Here is a 26,868-nt window from a genome sequence, read left to right as displayed (position 1 = left end):
TCTACCCGTCTCGCTTGCGCACGAGTAGAATAAGGATTTTCATAAATGTTTATAATTACGGACAAGCATAAATAATAATATTCATGTAGACAAAAAACCCTAAAAATTTTCATATCAAACGGATCAATGGCTTAGAAACTCATAGAAGACAAACAATAAACCATTCATTTCTATTTATATAGATTAATAATGCAAATAAAGTTATGAAAGAATAAAATAATTTACATTAATTTGTTTTCAAATTGAATTTGATGTTATTACAGCTGTGTTATGTTTTTAAATTTGTATATCTCTGCATAGAATAAACACGGTCGCTTCCTGCCTTCTGTTCGCTTAGATCTATTAAAGTACGCAACTGATTTTAATGCGATTTTCATAAATAGAGATATTTTAGAGGAAGGTTTATGTGTATAGAACATGCATATAAACCGCGAATCACAAACCTCCAAGCCGAACATAGTGTATATCTTTTTGTATATTTGTATATAGACCCTTATTGTACCCATGTGAAGTTGGGGCGGATAAGCTAGTTCTTATATAAATTATTAATTGACAAAAATAAAACCGTTTAATAATTTTTACCTCGGTTTGTCGATCAAGATTTTTTACGTCTTTGTTTTATTTGTTACCTATTCATGTTATAAATTATAGTAAAGCTTAGATAGGCGTTTACTCCAGCGTTGCAGAACTATCGATAGTTTGACTATCGATAGTTGACCTCGAAAACTATTCAGGATATCGATAGTACTATCGATAGCATCGTATTGATCAAAACTATCGATAGTATCGATAGTATTGGCACTATCGATAGTATTGCTCACGGAGAGCTATCGATAGTATCGATACTATCGCACAAATAAATTTAAGAAAACGTCTCAAGCGAATCGACAGCATGCTGAATGAGTCCAAAATAAAGTTCAAATGTGAATAGCAACATACATTTAATTATTTTCAATTGAACAGCTGCACTCCAATGTAACATTGTAGGACTGCTTACTTTCGTCCCGCATTTTAGATTTATCTAGCTACCCGACCCGATTTCGCATTCGGCTGAATGAATTTCATCCGTAATCATGATACTTTAAATATTGAGATTAAAACCAATCTTATAATACAAACAGTACCGAGCAAAGCGATTTATCCGTCAGTACTCACTACACGCCCCACTTGTTTTTTCACCATGCTTTCGAAATCTCTGAAAATACTTGTCCAAATGACAAAAAGTTAATGGAAATTTCCATTAACGGAAATCACTTAAAATTATATATTTTTTGTGTTGATAAGATTTGATACTGATGTCCCACGACGTATAAATTTAAATAAAGTTATGGTTTCGACACGTATACCAGTCTATATGTCTTATACAAAAACAGTAGTTTTTGTCCTTGTGAAGTCATCAATCCAGGTTCCCAAATTTATGTAACCTATATAGGTATATGATTAAAAAATCCTATGAGAACATACATTTTAATCACAAATGTATAACATTATAATTAAAGTACTTACCTACATTAGCGGTTCAAAACGCATAAAAGCAAGCATGCATGCATGTATTATCTAGTAACAGAATTTTACTAAGCGCTAAACCTCTTTGCTATCACCGTTGCGACTAAGCTCACCTTTACGGAAATTAATGTGGAATTCCTATCCAATTATTTCTTATACTTTGATTTAAAATCTATAATAATCGAATAAGAAATAGGCGCAGAAAACTGAAAACGAAGAAAGAAAATGAGAAACTGTGTGATGAAGTGCTCCGAAAATTTTGCTAATTTCGAGAAAGTTCTGTTTTTACCTATTTTTAGTCGATGGCAAATTTTGTTTATTAGCGTTTTATCAATATACAGTGCGATTGGATTTACTTGTTAGGTGTTACGTTGTTTCATTTTAAATATAAAGGTTTTATAGAAAGACGGATACAACAAATGTATAATAAACAAAACATAAAAGTTTATGAAATCAAAAGCTTTATTGATTTTGTTTGTACTAAAAAGTCAGCTGCCGTATAATTTAAATGTCTAAATATTTCTATACTCACCAAGTTCTGACTCTGCATAAATACACACCAAAACGATTCAGTTTATTCAAACACATAACCGCATATTGTTTTATACTCATTGATTTTTTTTTTATTGTGTAATGATCGCGTGTTTTGTGACAGTATTTTTACACTTACCTACATATAACCTTATTTTAAATTAAAAAAAATATGTCAGCAAATTTGGCGTCTATTGTATTTAATTCGTGTTTTAAATTTTCCTGTATTTAAATTAAATTATTTAAGTGGGTCGCACGCGAAACTTCTCGTTTCTTCAACAGATTTTTACAAATTTCGAAATCTATGTTCAGGCAATGTTTTTGTTATTTAATTTCATTGTAAACTGACGACGTCTGATCGCACGATTTACATTCTTTTTTATATATCCATAGAAAGCGCCGCTTTAGAAAGCGTGGCCAGTAACATTTTTTCGCTCTCTAAATTTAATTCTTTATTAAATTATAACAATTTAATAACTTGCAATCAAGAATCCTGTTTATTTTTCTGCACATCTATGACTTGAGCTCTTCAAAATGAGGCTATAACCGATTTTTTATGTGTAGCTATCGTCCTATCACTGGGACAAAAATTGGCTTACGCTATTAATATATAAGATGGTTTGTCATTGGTTGTAAATGTCTTGTTTCCTGGATAAAGATTTATTCCGTGTAATAGATGGATACCGAAGTTAATCTATCACAAGTCCATTGTGGATTGGCGAATACACGTCTACCAGAATTTCATTCAATACGTGCAATGGATTTCCTTTACCGCCAAGAGTTGTAAACACAAATATATATTCATGTAGTATTTGCGTGACTTGGATAGAATTGCAACCTATCGGGCAATATCAACGTGCCCGATCCACTTCGCCTTAACCATATTCTATATAGACAAGACAAAACAGTTTGATACAATTTTTACACGATGATCCCTAAAAATGGTTCATGATGTATGCACGCTATGTATGTAAGTACATATGTTTATTCCGTAACTTGAATATGCCTGAACAAATAAGGATGTATGAAATATCATTAGAATAACGCCATCCCAAGTGACACTGGTTCTAAATTAATTGATTCATTCGAGGAAGTCCGTGTCGAATTGGTATTTTGAAAATTTGCAAAGGAAGATGTATGATAAAATTTCCAATTTCATATAAGTTTCTTTAAGTCAAATGTACAATACTGATTGTAGTCGTATTTCGCTCGCTGAGCGAACGTTAATCGACTTAAAAATACGTATAATAATTTTGTTTATAACAAGCTGCTTTGAACCATAAACCAGTAAAACGAGTTATTCGTGTTCTAGCAATTTAGTATTTGTGATGTTATGTTACGAGTAGGATGCAAATATTAAATGAAACAATTTGTTAAATCCTTGATTGTGAACTTGAAACTTCGTAAAGTAGATCTTGGCATGATTCATCTAGCATAGTATCAATGCAAAATATTGTGTGCTTGAGTCGTATGCGATAATTATCTATACATATAATAAAATTGGAGTGTCTGTTTGTAATATTAAAATAACCGCGTTTTACTAAATGCATATGTATGTATACACGGTACATATTCCTAAATAATATTTTTTACAATTTTTGTCTGTCTCTCTGATTGTTCCGGCTTATCTCTGGAACGGCTGAACCGATTTTGACGGGATTTTCACTGGCATATAGCTGATGTAATAAGGAGTAACTTAGGCTACTTTTATTTTAGAATTATATGTAAAATAATAATTAAGTCACGCTTTATTATTAAATTCAAACGCGCACGAAGTCGGGCACAGCTAGTTTGTAAATTAACTAAATTAATAATTAAAATCAGTTATATAAAATATGAGCCGAGATGGCCTAGTGGTTAGAACACCTGGGTTTCGGGTTTCGGGTTTCGGGTTCAAACCCAGGCAGGCACCACTGAATTTTCATGTGCTTAATTTGTGTTTATAATTCATCTCGTGCTCGGCGGTGAAGGAAAACATCGTGAGGAAACCTGCATGTGTCTAATTTGAACGAAATTCTGCCACATGTGTATTCCGCCAACTCGCATTGGAGCAGCGTGGTGGAATATGCTCCAAACCTTCTCCTCAAAGGGAGAGGAGGCCTTTAGCCCAGCAGTGGGAAAATTTACAGGCTGCTAATGCTAAAAAAAAAATATATAAAATATAATTTCCTATTTTAAATTATGTTAATTTCTTATAAGGTATATCAGTAATTTCGTCATATGAGTTATTCGGAAGTTGCGCATTTGGTTCCGACGTATTTTCATCAATCAATCTTTGCCAGGTGTTAGGCTGATGAATTGCAATTACTATCTATTCTCTGCTGTCGTCAACAAGCATATGTACGTCGTTGCTACAGTTAGGCGTTGAATACGGCCACGCTACAGAATTACAGTCAGAGGCAGTAAAGATAAACAATCCTTAGATGATCATATTCCATGCAATTTTTTCAATAATATATCTGTGTAGTTCTTCATTAATATATCTGTATTTATACTACAAAATTAGTTCATTAACTACTTATTTAAATCATTAATAATATTATACTTACAAAAATCTGATAAATATTTCGTCCGTCCGTCGTCGTTGTTCAATTACGTTATAACTAATATGATAGGATTTTTAGATCTTGACCGAGATTGTCTTGTAAAATCCAAGGGCAGTCAATTTTTGATATTATCAAGCTCAAACCCAGCACTCTGTTGGTCAAACCTCCAAACAATACTGTCTTGATCTAGATATAATTTCACGATCACGATCATGAATGCGCCTGATTTCTGTGAAGTTGCTTTCTTTTTATTGTACTAGTAACGTTTACTGTACTTGTTTTATAAATAATGAATTGATCTGTAGTAGTGCATATTTTTATGGAATATGGATTTTATGAATGAACTAAGGATGAACGGTCACAACACAATACCTGAGCCTACGTGATAGACTACTTGATAGGTGTTAAGAACGGATCCTGTTTATGATGGAACGCGCTTGCATAGATGATACTCTCTGACTATTGACTCACATGAGGCATAGACCATAGACACGGTAAATAAAAATATAGTTGTGGTATACGAACATTTATCCGCGTGTTCTTTCCAATCTTATCAGAATATAAAAATATACTACGATAGCAACACCAACCTTACTATTTATCTATAAGTACATTTTAATCAAAACGATCTTGCGATAGACACATTGTACGGTCTGATCAATTGAAACTAATTATGTTTAGCAAATTAAAATCAAAATGTCGAAAAATGTCATGATATTTAATTCTATATTTTGTAGTTTAGGCAGTGCGTGCGTAATTACAATAAATCAGTCAGACAACATTGTATTGATACATAATATATAACACAAAAGACAAAATTAAAAAGTAATGACAACTCGATACTCGCAATAATTAAAACACTTTTTTTAACATTTAATAACTTTCTGTGATATTTTTACCGTCATGGATATTTTAAAGATATCGATTTTCATCTTTATACCATTTTTTAATATTTTGTTTTCTTTACCATAGAGCTTATAAAATTAAGTATTGTCTTTGATGATGTCTTTCTTCCTAATTTCGGACAAGACTGACTCACTCAGAGGTTATGAAAATACACTGGTGTGTGTGTGTACGCGAACACAGGTGCACTTTTTATTTCTTTCTCTTTCTTTCTTATAGTCCGACGGCGTGGCAATGTAACACGTCTGGAGTAATATTCAGGACTATAATGCTGTTCGATGCACGGAATGCAATACCATCTTACAAGGTCGAGCTGTGTTACTAAAATAAACCTGTATTATACCTAGTAATTATTATTGGCCGAGGCGCGGGATTTGAACCCTGACCTCATGATCTGTGGCCCGTCAAGCTACCACTTAAACATCAGTTATCTACCACAAAGTTACTATAAATAGTTGGCTATTGTTTCGTTTGTGTGATTTTATTCACGGTATCATTGTATGTTTTTATATGTGTGCACACAATAAAATGCTATCAATAAAGATTGTATTTATATATATATCTATAGTGCTGTTATCAATATGTTTATATGTATAAATTTTTAGTCAGTGTGTAAACTAAAAACGGTTAGGCTGTTTTTTTGTATTTTGGGTATATGTAGAGTTTAGGTTGGACCCGGTTGATGGCGCTGCAATTGGCAAGTTTTTTTTTCACTCGGATGAAGTCAGGACGAACAGCTAGTATCTGCATAATTTATTAAGATTCAGTCGAGGCGGTACTGCTTCACACGTACATATGTGTGCTGTGTGAAGTAAACAGCGATAGTGAAAGAGCGAGATAGACATAACCGGCCATTTATATTACGAGAATACTTCTTCGACGGCGCTGCTTGAATGGATGTATAACAAGCGTTTATAAGGACAGTGATTACGTAAATTCATGACGATTCATGGTCATGGTCGTAAATAAATAATGAAAAAAAAAACAGTAAAACATACGCATTATTTAAAATAACTAAAAAATGTGGAGATATTCGTTACAAATTTGGAGCTAAAATGGTATTATTAACGGTATATTATTGAAGTTTGTAATACGAATGATTAAGAGAATAAATTACGACTGTTTATAAATACACCTTTAATACTTATTTATTTGCTCAACAAAATACATCATTATAAACTGCGACCTATGTATATTATCACTATTTTATCATGCGGAAGTGAGGTGAGTGACGATATCAAACTTAGGAATAACACAAAGAACTATTTATTTAATATTAGCGAAACTATATGAATACTTTTATAGTGCAGTTAAGTAATGAGATATAATTTTGAATCCCATGTACCACTTGATTAAATATGGAATTCCATATGCGATACCACGAGCTGGTTGAGGCAGGGGTTTGACGGCGTACACGATGGTGTGTAAGACACGGCCCGCGGTGTACACTCTGAACAGGAGAGTAGCCAGTGCACTGGAAGGTCCTGTAGTCAAGTACAACGCACCTAATACCCAGAACACAGGGATATTCTCTAAGTCATTCAAGTGAGCTCGTCTGACTCTCTCAACGTCGGGGTCATCGAACTTCACGATTCCCTTAGTCTTCTTAACGTCCTCTTCGTTTGCGAATACCTTCTTCCTGTATCGTTGTCTCGCCGTCAACACTGCCATGCCCAGTACTTTAAGAGCTAAGATACCTGAGTACAGAATGTACGATTGTACCGCCGGTTCAGCTATCGTAACAGGCACCATGTTTAATATTTTGCGATAATAACCGAATTGATTTGCTTGCGAATTAACTGACACGGCGCGTGCTATCGACCCGACGGACGAAACTTCAATGTTATACGATAGATATACAACCGAGTGTCGACGCCGGTAGATTGTTCAACGCGTCACACAATTGACCACTTTATTTTGTAAATTCTAAAATGTCAAAGTCATCGTGATAAAAGGATTTCGTAAATTTTGCAATATTTTATTATCTTTACTATAATTAAATTCATATTAAAATAATATAAATAAAACATAACGTGGTTTTGTTAGAAATGTTTTTGTAATTCAGGAATTATAAAAAAACAAGGTTATGTAACCATAGTTAACAAAATTACAATTACAAGGCGCTCATGTAATATAACACAACTTGAATACCCATATACCACATGATAACAGTGGGAATTATGTAAGCTATAGCCCTCGTCGGCTGCGGTAGAGGTACCACTGCATACACAATTGTATGTATAATTCTGCTCACTGTGTACACTCTGAAGAGTAGTGTAGCCCACGCTGCCACCGGTCCAGTTGTCACGTACAAAGCTCCGAGTATCCAAAATGCTGGAATATTCTCCAAGTCGTTGAGATGAGCGCGCCGAGTCCTTTCTACAGCTGGATCGTCTAATTTAACTTTGCCTCTCAAAGCCTTAGCATCTTCTGGATTTGAATAAACCCCTCGTGTCATCCGCACTAGTGATGTTAAAGTCGATACAGATATTAACTTTAATGCTAATATCGCCGAATATAAAATATACGATTGGACTACCGGATTTGATATTGGTATTACAGACATTTTATTTGCTTAAAACTCACTCGCTCACGTAGAAGGCAGTTACTTGAATGTCGATATTCTGACTCCACACGCGTCGCTAGCCGGTTCTTAACGGTATATTTGCCGCGCTGTTGAGTGTTGTTTCATTGAACACACTTTATTGTATATTTTAAACCATCACATAGTAAAACAGTAATATACTAGTTACACTTGTTTTATCGCTTGTCTTAATTTATCAAATGCTTTCTATAATTAAAATACCTAATATATTAATGTCAATGAAGTCACGCATATTTCTATAAGTACCTACTTCTATACATACTAGTTTAAAGATGGTATAATCAAAAATATTCATAAAAAATAAACAAAACATCTTACAAAAATGTGTCCGAGTGTTAAGAAGTGTACATAGGATATAATTGTATTGTGTCAATATTTCAATGATAATGTTTAACTATACGATATTAAATTAGTACTTGCTTTGGAGTCCAAATCCATTTTATAGATATTTGAATATATTATGATAGAAAGCTTTTTTAAGTCGACACGTTTGGTAAATTTTATCTATTATTTTAACGTTTCGAACTATTTTAAGCTTTCTGTATTAGTACTTGTAGTTCTAGTATTATGTTATTGCTATGTTATTTTTGGGTGGTTATTATATACGTTTAAAAAAAAGATTGTTTCGTTAATGGAAGCAAATGATGAATTATAATAGGTTTATCATAACCATGGGGACGCTTTCGGTAAGATTCTGACTCTATAAAAGTATCCTCCATATAAAAAAAATGATTAAGTTATTATAGCAACTTTTTGTATAACTTAATTTTAGTTAAAGTAAATAAATGTTTCTGAACAAACTAAAGTACTCATTTTTTTTTTCAAGTAACCATTATCTTGAGTATTTGCCGAGAACTAGCGCTATGCGGTGTGCAAAGCGAATTCTCGAAAATTCGATCGCGTAAACAAGCAATATTTACACGAAGCTCTTTCATCCTCCGATTCCATGAAATGGAAGTTTGAAATTAATTGCTTTTACCAATATACAACTGATTTTACAGTAATTGTGATTTCAATTTGTAATTTAAAACAAATGAATACTATAAATTTAGATAGATTATATGTAAAGTGTTACTTAATGTTCTATTGAAATTAACTTTTCTTTTTTTTATTTCCTTCCTAAATTCCCGGAAAAAATTTACCGTTAAAAAAATCAATGTAGGTACACTCATAAATACAATCACGTGCCCCCAAAACTTAATCTTCATCGCTTAGTTATTACTTCTAAAAGATACCTATGCATAGATTTGATAAAATGCTAAATTTTCTTTTGTTTTATTTATCAAGGGAATAAATACAAGCGTAAAAGTATGTATGTTCGTTATATGGATTTTATTCAATTTATTAATGGAACTATTTTTAACGTAGGTATTCTTAGCATAATATCAGAGTTTAGGAACGGTTTAATTCAGATACGTACATCAACGCTATACAACAAACAATGAACAATAAGATTATAATAATTATCACAAAATATCGAAATTGATGAAATGAGATCAAGGTCAGGTTTTTGATAACTGATATACATTTTAACTGACAAAATACCATCCAATGAAGACCATGGTCAGTATATTTTGTACGTACGCCTTAAGCCCACAGATAATATACAACAAAATGTCGATTATATTTTATATATTATCTTATTAATTACATTTTATTTAATCAAATGGAGGTAATGAAGACAGTTAGTAAAATTAAAAACTTATATAACATACGTTTTACAATAAAAATATATTTTAACTATGGTAAATTATGGTTTAACACCTTGGCATTACAAATTCAATACGAGCAGTTATTGCTATACTATGGTGATCCTCTTATTATTGTTGTGATCGTATATCGCCTTAAATCCATTCGATAGAGCAATCAGTCCTATCGAATGGCATCGTGTAAACACGGTCTCGAACCGAAGCTGGCTGTACGTTACGGCTATAAGGCGACCTATATCAAGATCATATGACGTAAATTCATTTGTTTTGTTAAGTTATTCGCTGCCGGTATATCGATGTGTTTATTTAATGGAACTTTTCGACCGATATCTAGATTGATCACGTATTCTAATGTACTGTTTGCTTGTACGTTATTTTGTTTTGGTTCATCTTATTTCTTTTATTTTTTTAGTGAAAAATGTTTCAGCTTTTACATGCCAAGTGGTTCATTAAGAATCTTTGAGTTTATTCCAATATTATTTCGCTGCTCCGGTGCGGATTGGATACACATTTCGTAGAATTTCGTCCGGCATATGCAATTTAACTTACGATGCTTTCCTTTACAGCCGAGCAGTAGATGAAATATTAACACCAGTGATCACTTAATACTTTACTTGGGTTCCGTATAACGAACGGTTCATTTAATAATTATATAATTCTTACAGTGATTGCGTTTTTTAAGTTATCTTTTGTAAATGCTAGCAACATTTTAGAATTGTATGCATAGATTTTAATTACATAATGATATCATCATTTATAATATACTGTTTATCATAATTGTTATGGAAAAATATTCGGAATTATATTTTATTTTATTGTTAAAATAATTTCTTAGTTATAAAAATATATCGCCCCCGGGTGGGCTCGAACCACCAACCTTTCGGTTAACAGCCGAACGCGCTAGCCAATTGCGCCACGGAGGCATATGAGAAATGAATCTAATTTTGTCATCAGGAGCGGATATTGTGACATATTTTTATAATTTTTTATAGATACAATATTTCCATAAAAATACTTTTCCAATGTCAGCCTAAATATTATATATATCTTAAATTTTATATTTTAAACGCCAATTTCTGTAATGTTAAAAGTCAGATTTAGTAATTTGACTGAATTCTGAACGCTCATTGGTTGCATATTACGTCAACGTTTGTCATTGGCCAGTCGCAATTGAGGCCAAAGATATATAGTTAATCTGACTTTAATGAGCGTTTTAAAAAGCTGTAGGTTAGATCTAGTAGTTTAAATTTTTAAAGTCTGCTAATATAAAAATGGTATTAAGGAAAAGTAGTGAAATTGCCTAATTTTTCCTGTTCGATCTGGACCATACACTTATTACAAGTACCGACAGTTTTAGATGTTTATAACAATGAGTCGCGTGTCTTTCCAAGTTCGCACATCTTTTTGGCCAAATTTAACCAGTTTTATTTTGTGCACATCTAAATACGACGTTTCAAATCATTGAAATATATGCTCATATACCAAACAATAAGTTATCAATCTATCATAATGCTAGTTGTTTAAGCAATGCGCAAGGCAAAAACATTTATGACTGATTAATCTATAATCACATTAAAAAATCAAGGTTCAAGAAAAGTGTAGAGCAAGAGGTTAGTCATTAGACAACATTGATAGAAATAGTAGTAGTAGTTACTAAGTTTCTCGACAGTTTCTGTCTTCAGTTTAGGGTACTTGAATACGGTATATTTTTGATTTTAAAGAAAAAGCGGTCGCTGCGTTCAATGTTGGATTCAGGAAGAATGGAATACTATGATTACCACTTATAATGTAAAGTGCAGCTGCTCTTTACTAAAACTAATAAAATCGTATACCGTTATCGTAATCGTATATCGTTAACGTGTTTCACTGTCATGTAGATTCTATGGTATCTCTAGCAGTTTACAATCCAACGGCGTCATTGAGGAGCTCATGAAAAGATCTGCAAAGGCTTGTTATGCGTTAAAATTTTGTATGCAAACGACAATCCTGAATCTTGGCTGTTTTTATGAGCTTCAGTCTATCATTTAAAGTATGAAAAATAAGTAAAGTAAGCTCAATGTAACGAGATATCAAGAAGATAAAAAGAATTTATATTATGAGTTTACTTCACAGGAGTGGCTTGAGTCTCAAGGCATAGAACTATCAAAGGAGGAAGAATTACCTGTGGATTCTTACACTCAGAGGGAACGCTGGAAATCTGTGCAGCCACCAAAAATAAGTAAAACACACGACGATCGATTGAGAAGATTTCTGGAATACGAAGGAAAAGTATTGACGTAAGTTTAAAACAACTTAATTTGATTCTGGTTTAGTTTAGTTTACTTTAATTCTGTCAAATGTGTATCCACCACCAGTGGAGAAGCAACGTGGAATAAGCGCCAAGCCTTCTCAATGTTCAAGAAGACCTGTTCACCTGTAGTGGGATATTTACAGGCTGTAACTCTACTTATGTTTACTTGGTTGTAGGACTTTGTGCAAGTCCGTCTGAATAGGTATCACCCACTCATCACATATACTAAAGCCAAACAATACTAAGCATTGCTTTGTTCCACTTTAAAGGGTGAGTGAGCCAAAGTACAGGCACAAGGGATATCTTACTTCTCAAGGCTGGCGGCACAAGGCGGCAAAGGAATTAAAGGAACAGTTAATATTGTTACAATGCCAATCTCTATGCGCGGCTGTGACCTTTTGCAACCGGGTGGCTATTTTGGAAAAAAAATTGTTTTTCATTTATTTAAAATTAGAGTAATGTGTTAATATTTTATTTATTAATACTTTAATACTTATACTTTCAGAATAGTAAAAAAATGCGCAATTAATGATATTATTTAAATAATACAACTTTAGTAACTAAATAAATTAAAATTATGATGATTTTTTGTCTTTATGACGTTAATCTCCACTCGTTATTATTTTATTATTGCTTTGCTTGATTATTATATACCATTATCTTGGTTATTATGTCAGTAAGGCGATTAAATGAATACATAGTTTGTTTTTTATTACTCAGTTTCAATGTAATTATTCTTACACAGATAACAAATCAACTACTTTTTTGGAAGTTGTTATAATATGTCCGATTTCTGGAAGTTTAAATTTTAATTAGTCAGTTCTGTGATGTTTTTATCGATATATAAAAAAAAAACATCACAGAACTGACTAATTAAAAAAAAAAATGCTAATGCTAATGCAGTTCTGTGATGTTTTTATCGATATATATCAAAATCAATGAAATCCCAATCATCAATACTTCTTAAAAGGGAGGGGATTTACAACAGCTAGTAAATGAAAGTGGTTCTGGGCTAAGGCCACCTTCCTGAGAAGGATGTTGAAAGATTCAACCAGTTTGCCGAAAAACGAGTTGACATTGGTAGCTTTACTAATACTTTCTGTATTTGTGAATGTTATTTCGATTTGTACCCATTTATTAATTTTATCCTACACGTAATTGTTTCATTAATATACAGCAATCTGACAATCGTTTGACAATTTAATAAAAAAAATTTAATACTGATTCGTGAGCCTCAGCGTCTCCGGTCCATGTCTGTGCCATCATAGGGGTTATATAGGGTAAGAATCTATACCCTGCGTCAAAACAAAACACTATACTAAAAGTATTTTTCAATCAATAAAGCTTTAGCCTTTGCCATGTCCATCAGTGTAACAATTAGATAGTTCACCCAATTTCACACTAAATCTCCAGTCGAGATACGATCTAATAAAGCTATCTTGTATGCAGTGTAATTAGATCCCATGTACTCCCACAAACTTAATCTAAAGTTTGAAAGACAATGTGAAGTTTCCCATGATAATGTTAATATATAAATGTTCGTTTCTATTATTAGTGACTTCATTATAAACCTGGCTTGTTTATTAGATATTCATATTGCTTTAAAAATAATTATAATTATTCATAACATTATAGCAGAGGCGATTTTTTTATTTTGTTTCCTTTGCCGGAAAAAATTGTGAAGCTAAAATATATTTCAATTGATTTTTTAAATATCTCGCCCGTTAATAATCTCATTATTTAACTCTAAATATTTAACGGTTACTTAGGGCGATCCTTAGAATAAATTTTACATGCGAAACTTTACCACGTGAAAACGATAGATCGGCAGTTGTATTTTTCTTAAGGATTTGACTGGTTTTATCAACATCGTACGTACTGTTAAAATTTACTTTTATTTTACTTAAGCATTCATTTACATGAATAATAAGAAATTTTCATTTATAATACATATTCAATTACATAAATATAAATAATTAAATAACGCTATGATGCTTACATTAATGAGTAATATTTATATAATTATGTAGAAGATAGCGTAATGGCGTTATTATTATTATTTTCAAAACATGTCAAGCTCTTCTCAATAAATAACGTGAGTGAATACCTATTAATAATTAATAATAACATCAACATTTACAGTTCAATTAGAAGTAAAACTTGGTAAGAGTTTTCACGAGTCCCCAAACAAATTAGAGTTAGTGTGAACTTTATATGAAACAAGAAATTTATTATAAATAATTACTTACCTTACTGCAAGAACTACGTGCTGCTCTATTTCGTAAACAATTTCATATCTCACCCCTGAAATATTGATGTATTCGAAATCTATATCTATACATGTAATAAAATCGGAGTGTCTGTAATAGTAAAATATGCGTTTTTTACTAAATGCATATGTATGTATACACGGTACATATACCAAAATAACTTTTTCTCAATTTTTGTCTGTCTGTCTGTTTGTTCCGGCTAATCTCTGGAGCGGCTGGACCGATTTGGACGGGACTTCCCCTGGCAGATAGGTGATGTAATAAGAAGTAAGTTAGGCTACAACAATAACCTTTTTGTTGCATGCATGACATGACGCCCTGCAGCCCGGGAACGCTGTTAAGACAAATAGGACAAAAAGCCTCAATAAATAAAAAAAAGTATCGTTGGGCTTTGTATAAAATTAGTACGGAGACTTTCACATTAACTAAATTGTCATCAAAAGAAACTATTTGTTATCTAGAGTGTATTTTAATAAAATTAATGAAAAATCGCGAATTATTAAAGTGTTTCTTTTATAATTCAAACATATTCTGGATATTAATTAATCAAAGTGAATGTAATAGTTTGTCGAATGTTATTGGTTAGATATATAGAGACAATGAATATTAGACTTAGAAAAAATCTCTACAAGTGTACGTCGGCTTAAAATTTCAACCCAGTCGCGATAATTAAATTAAAAAGCATATATGCTTTACAAAGTTAATAACGGAAGAATTAAAAAAAATTGAAGGCTATATTTCAAAAATTGATTGTTTATAAAGTAATGTAATTTTCTTTCATATACATACATATATTCCGTCAGTCTTTGGCGAGTGAATGTACGTATAAGTATATGAAAAGTTTCTCTTTCGTAATTAACTTCTTAGTGTAATTTTTTTAAGGATATTTCCATTTCATTTTTGATCTTAACGCGCATACAGAAGCATAACTACAAAAATATAAATACATAGATATATTTCTGTGTTTTTTTTTTCTATCTATTTCAACTTATTTTATTTTTTGACTATTAACAAAATGTTATACGTCGGAAGTTTTAATTTATATCAGCCTTCTGAGACTATTTTTAGATGCAAACTTTCACGGTATAAAATGAGTACTTGGGAGTGTTGAGGAGTCATTGTAAGTTGATAAAGCTTTCGTTTTCGGACTTGTTTCAGCCAATAAGAAGAATACATAATATATAGAAATATCGGTACATAACATACTTATTTTTTGATTGATAAATACAAAAAATGTCGTATTCATATCGTGAGTATCACTGTCTATAAACGTGTGCCTTTAAATAAAATAAATTAATATCGTCTATAACAATACGCCTAGATAGACTACTGGTTAGAACTGGTTTAAGTATCTTAATTCTCTCTTAATCTGTAAAACATCATTGTTTATATAATTCATCTCGTACATGGTCATGAAAATTAAAATTAAATAAATTTCAATCACATGTATATCTACTAATCCGCTTGCGAGCATCATGGTGAAATAAGCTCCAAGTCTGCTCCTCAAAAGGAATCTACATAACATATATAAAATAACATAACGTAACGTAACATAAAGTTTCCCAGCTTTAGGTTACATTAAATATTACATATACTTACATAAAAGTATAACATGGGAAATGTTGGCTAATAAATAACAATATGTCGGTTACAATATCTCAATACCCAAAAACCTTTATAAATCAGCTGAGCACTTAAGTTTATAACATTATTATGGATAAAGCAACCCTTCATAAGTAGGTGTAAGTCGCCCCATGAGAAAATGTCCCTACTTTATTCGTTGTTATGTACTATAAACATACCTCTTTTATTATGAGGATTTTACTCAATGTCATAAATAAATTCTATTAATAGAAACCCGCTTACTCGGTCTAGTTTAATGTTGGAGGCAATACCGAGTGACTGTTTTGATTTACGTATGGATTTGTTTGATTTTATTTTAATAGGCTTTTCCAGTCGAGTGTATTGCAGTAATTTTTATTTTCTTCTTTGATACAGCTATATAATATAATTTTGCTTTGGAGGAAAACTTTGAATTAATATGGAATGTTGACTATTTTTTCACTTTTATTTATCCGGACAAAACTTTTTTTATAATGGCATTGGTGGCAAACATTCTGGAGGCTCATCTGAATAGAAAGACCATACCATCGCTCAAGGACATCTATAACACTTATTCGCAGGTGCGTTCCTGGCCATTATGTAATGACTAATTTAATAATACGTAATTGAAAATATAGTTTATATTTTCCGCATTCGTTGGGTATTATATACCCTATGTTAATTTCTATACCCCTTTCTGTACCAAATTTCAGAATGGTAGGCTGAGCGAGAGATGTTAACACGTCAGAGCGTAACAAATTTATAAATAAACTCACATCTACATTTATATTATTAGTTTGAATTGGTTAGGTTAATTAGATTTTAAGTTCTCATTGTACAATTAATGTTATTGTTGTAATGAAACATTTCAATCTGTGAAAATAAACAATAATTTGGTTCATGAAATTGTTGTACATATTCCAATCATAATTACCACGATGACAAGTTGTATGTTATTTAATTAATATGATTTATCAACTGAATATTTATTTTACGATATCGAAATCGCAATTTAAGCTTATTTAATTATATTATGAGAATGATACGATGGTAAAATATGAATATGATAAACATAACAACGGATAAAAATTAAGTGCGAGTTATTTTTTTATTTTTATAAAGATAACTAGTATATATTAATAAAATTAACAATATTATTATTTTACCTGAGCGTGGTTTTAGTATAGTTTTTTTTAGATTCAGTGACTTTTATTTTATTAATACTGTTTCTGTAACAAAATAAAATTTTAACAAAAAAACAGTCTTCAATTGTTTCCTTCAAGTTTAGAGGGTCGTCGAATTTCATTTTATTCCTAAATAAATATACTAGGATTGTATGTTATCTTTATACATGTAATTTATGTTAAATGTCGTTCAAGAATTCTTGACAAGATAATTTAATACATAATTTTTTAAATATTATTCAATGTATATATTGAATAATTAAAATACTATATATTATATATAATGTATTTAAAATAATATTTTACAAAAACTCTTAAATCCTCTCGGAAAGTATTTTGTGGGATGTCTGTTTTTAATTACATCACAGAAAATTATTAAAAATATATAATATATATAATACATTTCCACTCAAGGCTGGTATAAGCTAGATTATAATAAAAAGCCACACTTATTATTAAAAAATATGTTAACAAAACATAGTCCTATCATTATTCAGTCTTATTTCTTTATTTCTATATTAATAATTTTGTGCAGATCTACGTTAGACCCGATTGGAACCTATGACACAATTATCGAGATATTATTTAAATTCAATGACAAGACAGTTTAATGGGCGGCCATGATTGACGTTCACGGGTGCGTTCAAAAAGTGTGTTCCAAATAATAATTTCGTATAATTCAGAGATACTGTAGTTAATATACTATATTTGATTAGTCTTATTTATTTAACGCGAGCGAAGCCGAGTTTTCATCTGATAAATAATAATGATATATTTTAAGAATCACAAAGACAACATCGACCAAAGACCGTTAGTATAGAAAAGCCTTAATTAGAAACATTGCTTATCATTAGCGGTCGTTTGATTAAACATTGATTTCTCTCTCTGACATCAATGAATTCATATTCGAAAGAAGAAACATAACATTGTTAGACTAGTCATCCAGTAAACAACATTTATAGCTAAAGCCGTTACTTTCTAACGTCTGCCTTCTGTGGCGGAGTGCTTGTATAATTATCTGATGTGTTTGTTCTTATTAAATAAATATCGTTACTAAGTCTAGACCCTGGACGTATTTATATCAAAACGTAGACGTAGAGAACGTATTTATTTAAAAATGCATGCGGAATTATTAATTGGCTTAGACAGTACGTCCTTTACATCTACTAAATGAAACATTATACATTGATTCTTACCGCAGTATATGTGACAGAAACGTCTCATTTCATAACTTTCGGTAACAATACTTGTCACAAGACGCCTTGCTAAATTAACTGAGCTCTGACGTCAGACAGTTTCAGTTAGCGTAGCACCAAACCTTATACCGTAATTATCACGCTACACCACTATGTCATGTTTCCTTACCGAGCGGAGACAACGGAGCGAATTTTCCTCGTCTCTGTTGGTTCATAATGTATCGTATGTTTACGACTATGACTTTCCAAGCTACGTACTGTAACATTAAAGTGTGATGGTCTATGCAACGAATTTCGCGCTTTAATAGCTAGTAATTTTAATAATGTCATCCAACTCCTTCGTTAATGTTAGCAAATAATAACAATGAAGTTTGTTATATAATAATAAACAATATCATAAAAAATATTGGGGTATAAAATATAATTTCTAGATTTGAAATCATTTTTTTTTTTCTATAGTATAATTGAATTAAACTGAATATAATTTAATCTGTTACGGATGAGATGGACGGTTAACTTTTATGATTATTTCGCGTTTACAGCACGAGTTATCGTGTTTTGATTCACCATTACTTATTCAAAATGGCGTATTAAACTTGAACCCGTTACAAGGGTGGTTTTGTATTAATAAATCATTACATTTGGATGGCCCTTAGTATTCATAATATACTACTAACAGGGCAATCCCTAATGACCCCCGATCATTTTTTGCCTCCATCCATAATAATAATAATATTAATTTGAAATGGGTAGGATAATTTGACGCTTTGTTCTGCAATGAACCAAGTGAGTCTTGGGTGATTTTTTGTTTATTTTATGTATATTATACATAAAATAAACAAAAAATACTCTTAAAATAAACAATAAATAATTCAGCTACCCTTTCCTGACAATGCTTTTCTTAATACAAGATGAGCACGCGAAAACACAGTGATGCTTACCTGGATTTGAACCCGCAAACGGTTCAGCCGTTTGACCTCTTTAGCTCTTTAATTAATTGGGGGCAAATATACTGGTTTCCTATTATTTAATAATACAAATGCACCCCTCCATAGCGTGCCAACCTGATCGAAGATATTGTTACGGTATTTGAAGGCTAATGTTATTAAATTATTGGACGGATTTTTACGAAACTTGGTCGCTGCAATCAATAAACGTTTCAATGAACTTGAAAAGTTTTATTTTCAATAAGATTTTGGATCAAAGTCTATAAATCTAAACTAAATGTATATACCGATATGTATTTTTATATAAAGATATGTATTTGCCCGTCACGTCAGATCTGGTCTAACTTGGAACGAAAACATCATAAACAAATTAAAATATATATTTACATTAGCAGCCTGTAAATTTACTACTGCTGGGTTAAGGCTTCCTCTTCCTTTGAGGAGAAGGTTTGGAGCATATTCCACCACGCTACTCCAATGCGGGTTGGTGGAATATGCATGTGGTAGAATTTCGTTGAAATTAGACACATGCAGGTTTTCTCACGATGTTTTCCTTCACCGCCGAGCACGAGATGAATTATAAACACAAATTAAGAACGTAAAAATTCAGTGGTGCTTGCCTGGGTTTGAACTCGTAATCATCGTTTAAGATGCACGCGTTCCAACCTAAAATATATATTATATGTATTAAAGTCAATGACAAGGCAGACTCAATTCCCCTAAACGAAAACAATCCTCAGTGTCATTCAACTCTCTTAAAAGCATAATGACAAAAATCTACACAATTAAAAAAAAAAAATATTACTTATCAAATTTTTGTTTATTTATTTCTTTCTGTCAACATTTATTTGACACACCAAATTAATACGGTTTCGAATTAATGTTAAAATATTATGCATAGACAGACAATATTGGTATAGATAATTTGTTTTCAGGTTCAACGTAGTATGGGATAACAGAGACGCTGAATACGGAGAGCTCACTGAATACAAAATGTTCTACTTCTTGCAAGACGATACCATCGCTGTTAAGGTAATTCTGTGATTACTTTTAACGATGATTTTTACCGCATATTTAAAGTCATCTATTGGATTAAAACATGAAATTGCATAAAGAAATTATATTTTTGTTCGATCGAAATTAATACTTATCCGTCGGTGTTACGGTTGAATATCGAAAAAAATACCGTACTGCAGGTTTTATCAAGGAATGAACTTTTATTTTTGCTCCGTCACCTATAACATCGTGTTTAGGAAAATGAGATTTTAATACGTAAAGTTAAAGCAGGTTAGTGAATTATGTAGGCGATAATTATTTTTAAGAACAGGACAATTTTACTTGGTGTAGTGCTTAACGAATTGTACTAATAACATATTTCCAACACTGCGAGTAGATAAGCTAATATAACGAACTGAATGATAAGAATAATGTTGTTCTATTGCATTTACATCGGGTATAATTATTTTCTCCGTTAATATAATTGTTCAAAGTTTCCGCACCCATTAAAGCCGAAGCGATGAAATCTTTTGATGGCAGGGTAAACTTTCGCTCTAATTTCGCAACAATCTGGGCCTGTAGAAAATCAAAGCGATGAATATTTATTGGAAAGACCCGAGTGCGGAGCGCTCGAATTACGAACCTATACACATTTTGTTCGCTTGCGTCGATATCCCCGTGCTTACACGATTACTTGCAGTATCACTGTAACAGCGAATCCGTTAAGGCTTTGGCACAAATGTATTTTGTAATGGAGCCCTGGCCTTTGTGTGATTTATTCTAATAATAGCACTACGTAATTCATAACAAAAATTTTTTAGGGTTCCGTGGTCAAATGGCAAAAAACGGAACCCTTTATAGATTCATCATGTCTGTCTGTCTGTACGTCCGTATGTCAAAGCCACTTTTTTCCGAAACTATAAGAACTATACTGTTGAAACTTGGTAAGTAGATGTATTCTGTGAACCGCATTAAGATTTTCACACAAAAATAGAAAAAAACAATACATTTTGAGGTTTTCCTACACTTAGAACAGAAATTAATTTTTTTTTTCATCAACAACCCACACAAGGCAATATCTATGGATAGGTCATTTTTTTTCTAAACTGAATAGTTTGGGCGTGATTCACTTCCAAAGTGGTAAAATGTGTTTGTCCCCCCGTAAACCGCAATTTACCTTTAATTCAATCAACTCAAATATAAAAATTAAAAAAATAACTATTATTAAAACATCGATCAAAGTTACAACGAACTAGAAGAACTTTTATACTATATTACTTGCTGCTACGGAACCCTTCATGATCGAGTCCGACTCGCACTTGGCCGCTTTATTTAAATTATATTCGAATTTTGACGTTTCGTAATTGTTGTAGTGTAGATCATAAATTAATCTGTGAACTCGTGATAGACTTAGTTAAAATAATTGATCACTATTAGTTACTTTGTGCTCTTTTATTATTTTTTCGAACATAACTAATTAATATATTTAAATTTAGAACTGTAAATTTTTCACAGGAGATACACGATGGTAGAGGTGGAAAAGATCCTTTCCCTCTCCTTTTGAAGAAGAGAAAACTACCCAAAGTGTGGAAGGAGAGACCATGTAAGTATAACCATAAGAATAGCGAAAAAAAGCATTGCATAGCATAACAAACATGCATTTAAATCAAGTTAGAACAGAATGGTCGACTGTTTGTTTCATAAACGGTTTGTCAACAACAATAATTTAAAACTCAAATAACTTTCTTGTAGTAATTCGAAAAGCTCGAAATGGCAAAGGTAAAAAACTAAGTTTAAATATAAAATGTAGAGTATCATATTCCTATATATTAAAAATAGTAAAATTTTTGACTTCTCTTAAAATAAAAGGATTTAGAGAGGCTTTCTGTACACTTAATTGGTTGAATAATAGACGATATTTATCATAATAGCCTCCTTAACTCCATTTTTTAACAAAACTCTATATGTTTTAGTTTAAACTTTCTCGAATTCATCAAAAAAATATTTTATTTAATTTTTGGAACCTTTGTCAAGAATCAATCAATGTAGAATCATTTTCGTTGACAAATAATACCTTTGATTCTCAACTGAATTATAATAAAAATGCAGCGAATCTTCGAATTAAATACTCGTTTGACTGTATTGTATACTCCATACATCGTGTTTAATTACAATTCATATTAAATAAATTACATTAAAAAATATATATACAAAATGATATACAAGTATGAGCAATATCTCTCTTTCTATTGTTCTTATATTTTACTTTAATAAGGCAGCGGTATTTTTATTTTAAATTTGGCTTAAATCCAAGCTACAACATAATCCGAAAAGTTTAAACTCATATTCAAACAACTGGCAGTCTACACAATTTTCATTCTCAAAACGTTACTTTTAATCTTGTCGGTAAATAAGCTCAAGTACTCGACGTCTACTCAAAATTTCATAGCGTAATCGTCTTAAGAGCGTCCTATTAATATAAGTTTACGATGGCTCAAAGATTAACCGTACCGTGTATTTACCGAGATTTTACTGTCAGCAATTTCCAACATCTCATTTGCAAGGTAATTAGGATGTAGGTAGGTAGGTAGTATTGTTTGGTGGACTAGCGTTTTCTCGACTCGGGTTAACTTGAACAAAATGAAACATCGAATAGCTATTTCGAGGTTCAAACGTACGGAAACTCTGCTGTGGGTTGTCAAAGTAACTAAATTGGAAATGTTGCATCAGTTTTATTTACGAACGACATTTCAGAGATTTTGATACAGCATGCACGTTATTTTATTTCTTACTATTTATGAATGAACGAAGTAATAAAAAAATACTGACATAAAGTCTATTGCGTAAATTAACTCTGAAATTAATTGAAGGCGATAGTAGGAATCAATACTGTTATTATTTTAAAACAAACAAGAATGTTTTTTTTAATAAATTTATAAATAAATAAATTATTTTTTAAAGCAAAAATTAACTTTAAAAAATCATTGCTATCATTTGCATGCATAGGTTTTGTCATATTTAGACGTCATGGATCTGTGTTATACTGTTATACTAATCAACCGAAAATTTCTAAGTATTTTGGCGGACTAAAACAAAGAAATTTTGATTAATATAATTCGAAATTTAACTTAAACCCTAAATCCCACGGCTTGACATTAGCAATATCAGACAAATCAATGTTAACTCAACAAATTTCCCTAACATTATCACAGTTAAACTTTTTTTAAAGTTAATACATTCTGCCTCTGTAAAAATAAGAGCAAGCATCGAGCACAGTACATCAATAATACTATCGAAATTGCTTTTATTCGTTAATTCGATACACGTCCGCCGTAGTCTATATTTATGGCGCTGATTAACGCTGGCGGGTTATTGTTTATTCAGCATCATTCCCATCGATTGCTATGGAAACTACAGAGGAGGAAATAACCGAGTTCTATTCGCCGAGGGACCTGATTGTGGGAGAAACTGTGTTCGTTCTCGGCCGCCGTTTCCTGATTTTCGACTGTGATAACTTCACTAGAAAATATTACAGGTTTGTACCCAAAGGATTATTCTGGAGTAATCGAGTGGACTCGAAATAACAATATGTTTTACATGCGATGTACTTGGGTTTTAGGGATTCGAATGTTTTAAATATATATCTATGTATTATTATTGATATTTATTGGACTTTAGTTGTCACGTGTACCATTGAGATACCTTTGTTTGCGATGATGATGGCTAGCTACAGGCACAAGAGACATAACATCGTAGTTTCCGAGGTTGGTGGCGCTTTGGCAAAGTAAGGGATGGTTCATATTTCTAACACTGCCAATGTCTACGGTCGGTGGCGACCTCTTAACATCGGGTGGCCCATTTGACGGTCCGCCTACCTATTACATTAGAGAAACAGGGGATTGTTGTTTTCAATATTCTGTCTGATAAAATAGAGTACGTGGTGTCAACGAGAAAATACTATTTGTCGGTTCCAGAGTAATGTAAATAACAGTAATAATATTTACAATAGGTAAAAAAACACTCTTGCTTTGATACAATATTTGCATCTCTCGTGGAAACTTCAAAATATATGTTCAAAATAAAGGCTCAGAAATATCATTACAGAATTAGTAGATGTTAAAAAATCTTAATTGTTATGAGCCTTTTATTATTATAATAATAAATAATATCTATCCAAATCTATTTGCCCTTAAATAAAAAATCCGAATAAATTAATTTTAAACAAAAGTTCAAAATGTCAAAATATCGTAGTGACGCTACTTAAGGGTATTTAACTTTAAATATAAGTGATAGACAGGCTTATCATTTTATCAAAGATGTTACGAGCTTGTTTATAATCAGAGAACGATTTAATTGAGCACCTCGTTTAATTAGTTTTGTCTGCAACGATATGTGTGACGACTGAAGCCTGCCTAAACCTATCATGCTATTCCGTTTCTAATAAGATAATACACGCGCCATTAGACCAAATTACAAGTAACCACAGTATTCACTATATATTATGTATATCCGTTAATAGATTATAAACTTAATATTCAATAAATTAAGTTTGTTTGTAGAATATTTACAATATTAAAATATAGTTTCGATAATATTATCATAAGTAGCAGTCATTTGAATATATAAAAATAATAAGAAATGAATAAAAAAGAGTTTATTTGTACGAAAACATATCTTTAGTAAGTGAATATAAATAGTTATCGAAAACGATTATATATTATACCATATTATAAGTTCATATAACTTTTTTTTTTGTTTTTAACATTAAGAACAAGAAATCCAAGAAGATGTACTTGAATTTAACATTAATCTATAACGTGAACACATGATAGTATAAATATTTCAAATAATTTTCAATGAGATGTAATATATATGCATATGGACCAATTGGCACTATTTATTGTTATTTAGTTAACAATTTCAGACACAATATATTAAACACAAAAGATAATTCATAGTTATGACGTGTTATGTGTGACGCTCACTCACTATCCTAGAAAATGTTAAATATGAATCGCGGTTAACTTATATTCGGTCTGAATTAACAGAGGTGAGAAAACAATTTTGTTCTGTTTTTTTGTTAGTATGTTATGTATGAAATAAATTGTATGTATTAAATCATGCAAAGAAGGCACACAGTTTTCGATAGCACTATTCGATTCGGGTATTCGATATCATGTTTCTTATGGGTATTATTTTATACCTCTAAACACAAATGGTACTTCTTGACGTGAAAATAAAGTCGCATCATAACATTACCATATCTTAATCCAACTCAAGCGAAAATGCGATAGATATTCAACTTCTGCTTAGTTAAGTTAAATATGTCATTAAATTAAATTCTAAAGTGTACTTTTACATATTGAAATAAACTGTAAGTAGATACTATGACACTAACAATAGAATGTCCTCCACAAATTGAACTAGTCGGGGACGAGTTGGAAACTTTGTTCTTGTCACAGTCGCATGCTTTAGCATAGTTTCATAGCACACAATGTTACTGTTCAGGACAATGCTGAACATAGAACAGCCCTCTCGCATTGAGGTTCATCACGAGACGAAGAAGGAATTTCCCAAGGTAAGTTTATATTGACCTTATAACTGTTATTACTTCCCTGAATTAAGACGCAGTTTTTTTATCAACTACTGCCTTTATTAATGAATGGAGATATTAATTATTAAGTGATGGGACTTTAAATGTTAATGTTGCCAATAAAAAAAAACAAAGTCCGTTTAAATTTAATTATTATACAGTTTTCCTAAAGTTGATACTGTAAATGATTTTGTGAGAGTTCAACATTTATTTATTATTTAACTATATATATATATATATATATATATATATATATATAGTTAAATAATAACAACGATTACTATAATGGCGTATCATTTAAAATGTATTCGTTTCCGATAAAATATTGCTATGGTCAAACGCAATTGCATAAAGATTAAACCACTGATCCGAATCATGTTTCGATAATTTTCAGCCATCAACCATAAAGATCGGACGTGTATTCTGGTTTCAGACGACCTCATACGCTATTTTATATTTATCAGAATATATATACTAACATTATACATACGAAATAAACTCTGTCTGTTGCTCTTTTACGGCTAAACTCTGAACCGAAATTGATGAAATTTGGTATAAAGCAAACTTGAACTCAAAGGAAGCTTTATTATACCTAGTACCTGACAATCAAACCCTACAAAGCTGCAAGCGACAACTTTTATTTCATAAATACAAGTATCAATTTGATCTTCTTTTAGCTCATTTATAACCTAAACTACGCGTTTCAATAAAACGTTAGTTAAAATTGCGGTTTACACTCTGGTTCACCATATGTATTAAAAAAGGAACCCTGGGAGGATCATGTTGAAAGAGGGCTGACGATCGGTTTTATAATAATGAATAAATGATAAAATCTCTCAATTAAATAATTAGTTGATCAAACAAATATTTTATAACACTTTTTTACTCCTTAGGATCATATATTAAAAAGACAAATAAAATTGTCATGTCGCAAAATTTAGGTATTTCATTGAAATTTTACTTGGTGGTAGGGCTTTGTGCAAGCCCGTC

General features: G+C 31.4%; 3 protein-coding genes and 1 non-coding gene across 4 annotated transcripts in view; 1 reads left to right on the top strand and 3 right to left on the bottom strand.

The window, feature by feature from the left end:
- LOC125070761 (EF-hand domain-containing protein 1-like) overlaps positions 1-26,868 on the top strand; it is a 69,583-nt gene that overhangs the window by 34,350 nt on the left and 8,365 nt on the right. The window contains exons 5-9 of the mRNA XM_047680720.1: positions 11,913-12,076; positions 20,225-20,321; positions 21,801-21,888; positions 23,670-23,820; positions 25,794-25,863. Coding sequence (XP_047536676.1) covers positions 11,913-12,076; positions 20,225-20,321; positions 21,801-21,888; positions 23,670-23,820; positions 25,794-25,863 — 570 coding nt within the window. The remainder of the gene's footprint in view (positions 1-11,912; positions 12,077-20,224; positions 20,322-21,800; positions 21,889-23,669; positions 23,821-25,793; positions 25,864-26,868) is intronic.
- LOC125070810 (microsomal glutathione S-transferase 1-like) lies at positions 6,609-7,430 on the bottom strand. Its single transcript, XM_047680794.1, has one exon. The coding sequence runs from the start codon at positions 7,236-7,238 to the stop codon at positions 6,786-6,788; it is 453 nt and encodes a 150-aa protein (XP_047536750.1). The 5' UTR covers positions 7,239-7,430; the 3' UTR covers positions 6,609-6,785.
- Positions 7,576-8,160, bottom strand: LOC125070817 (microsomal glutathione S-transferase 1-like). The gene has a single exon (XM_047680807.1). It carries the CDS (start codon positions 8,050-8,052, stop codon positions 7,600-7,602), a length of 453 nt encoding a protein of 150 aa, XP_047536763.1. The 5' UTR covers positions 8,053-8,160; the 3' UTR covers positions 7,576-7,599.
- Trnan-guu lies at positions 10,650-10,723 on the bottom strand. The gene has a single exon. It is a non-coding gene; the product is annotated as a tRNA-Asn (tRNA).

Source organism: Vanessa atalanta, chromosome 2 (assembly GCF_905147765.1).
Source record: "Vanessa atalanta chromosome 2, ilVanAtal1.2, whole genome shotgun sequence".
In the NCBI taxonomy this organism is placed as follows: Eukaryota; Metazoa; Arthropoda; class Insecta; order Lepidoptera; family Nymphalidae; genus Vanessa; species Vanessa atalanta.
Note: the sequence above shows the minus strand (reverse complement) of the source record. Positions and strands in the feature narration are given on the sequence as shown.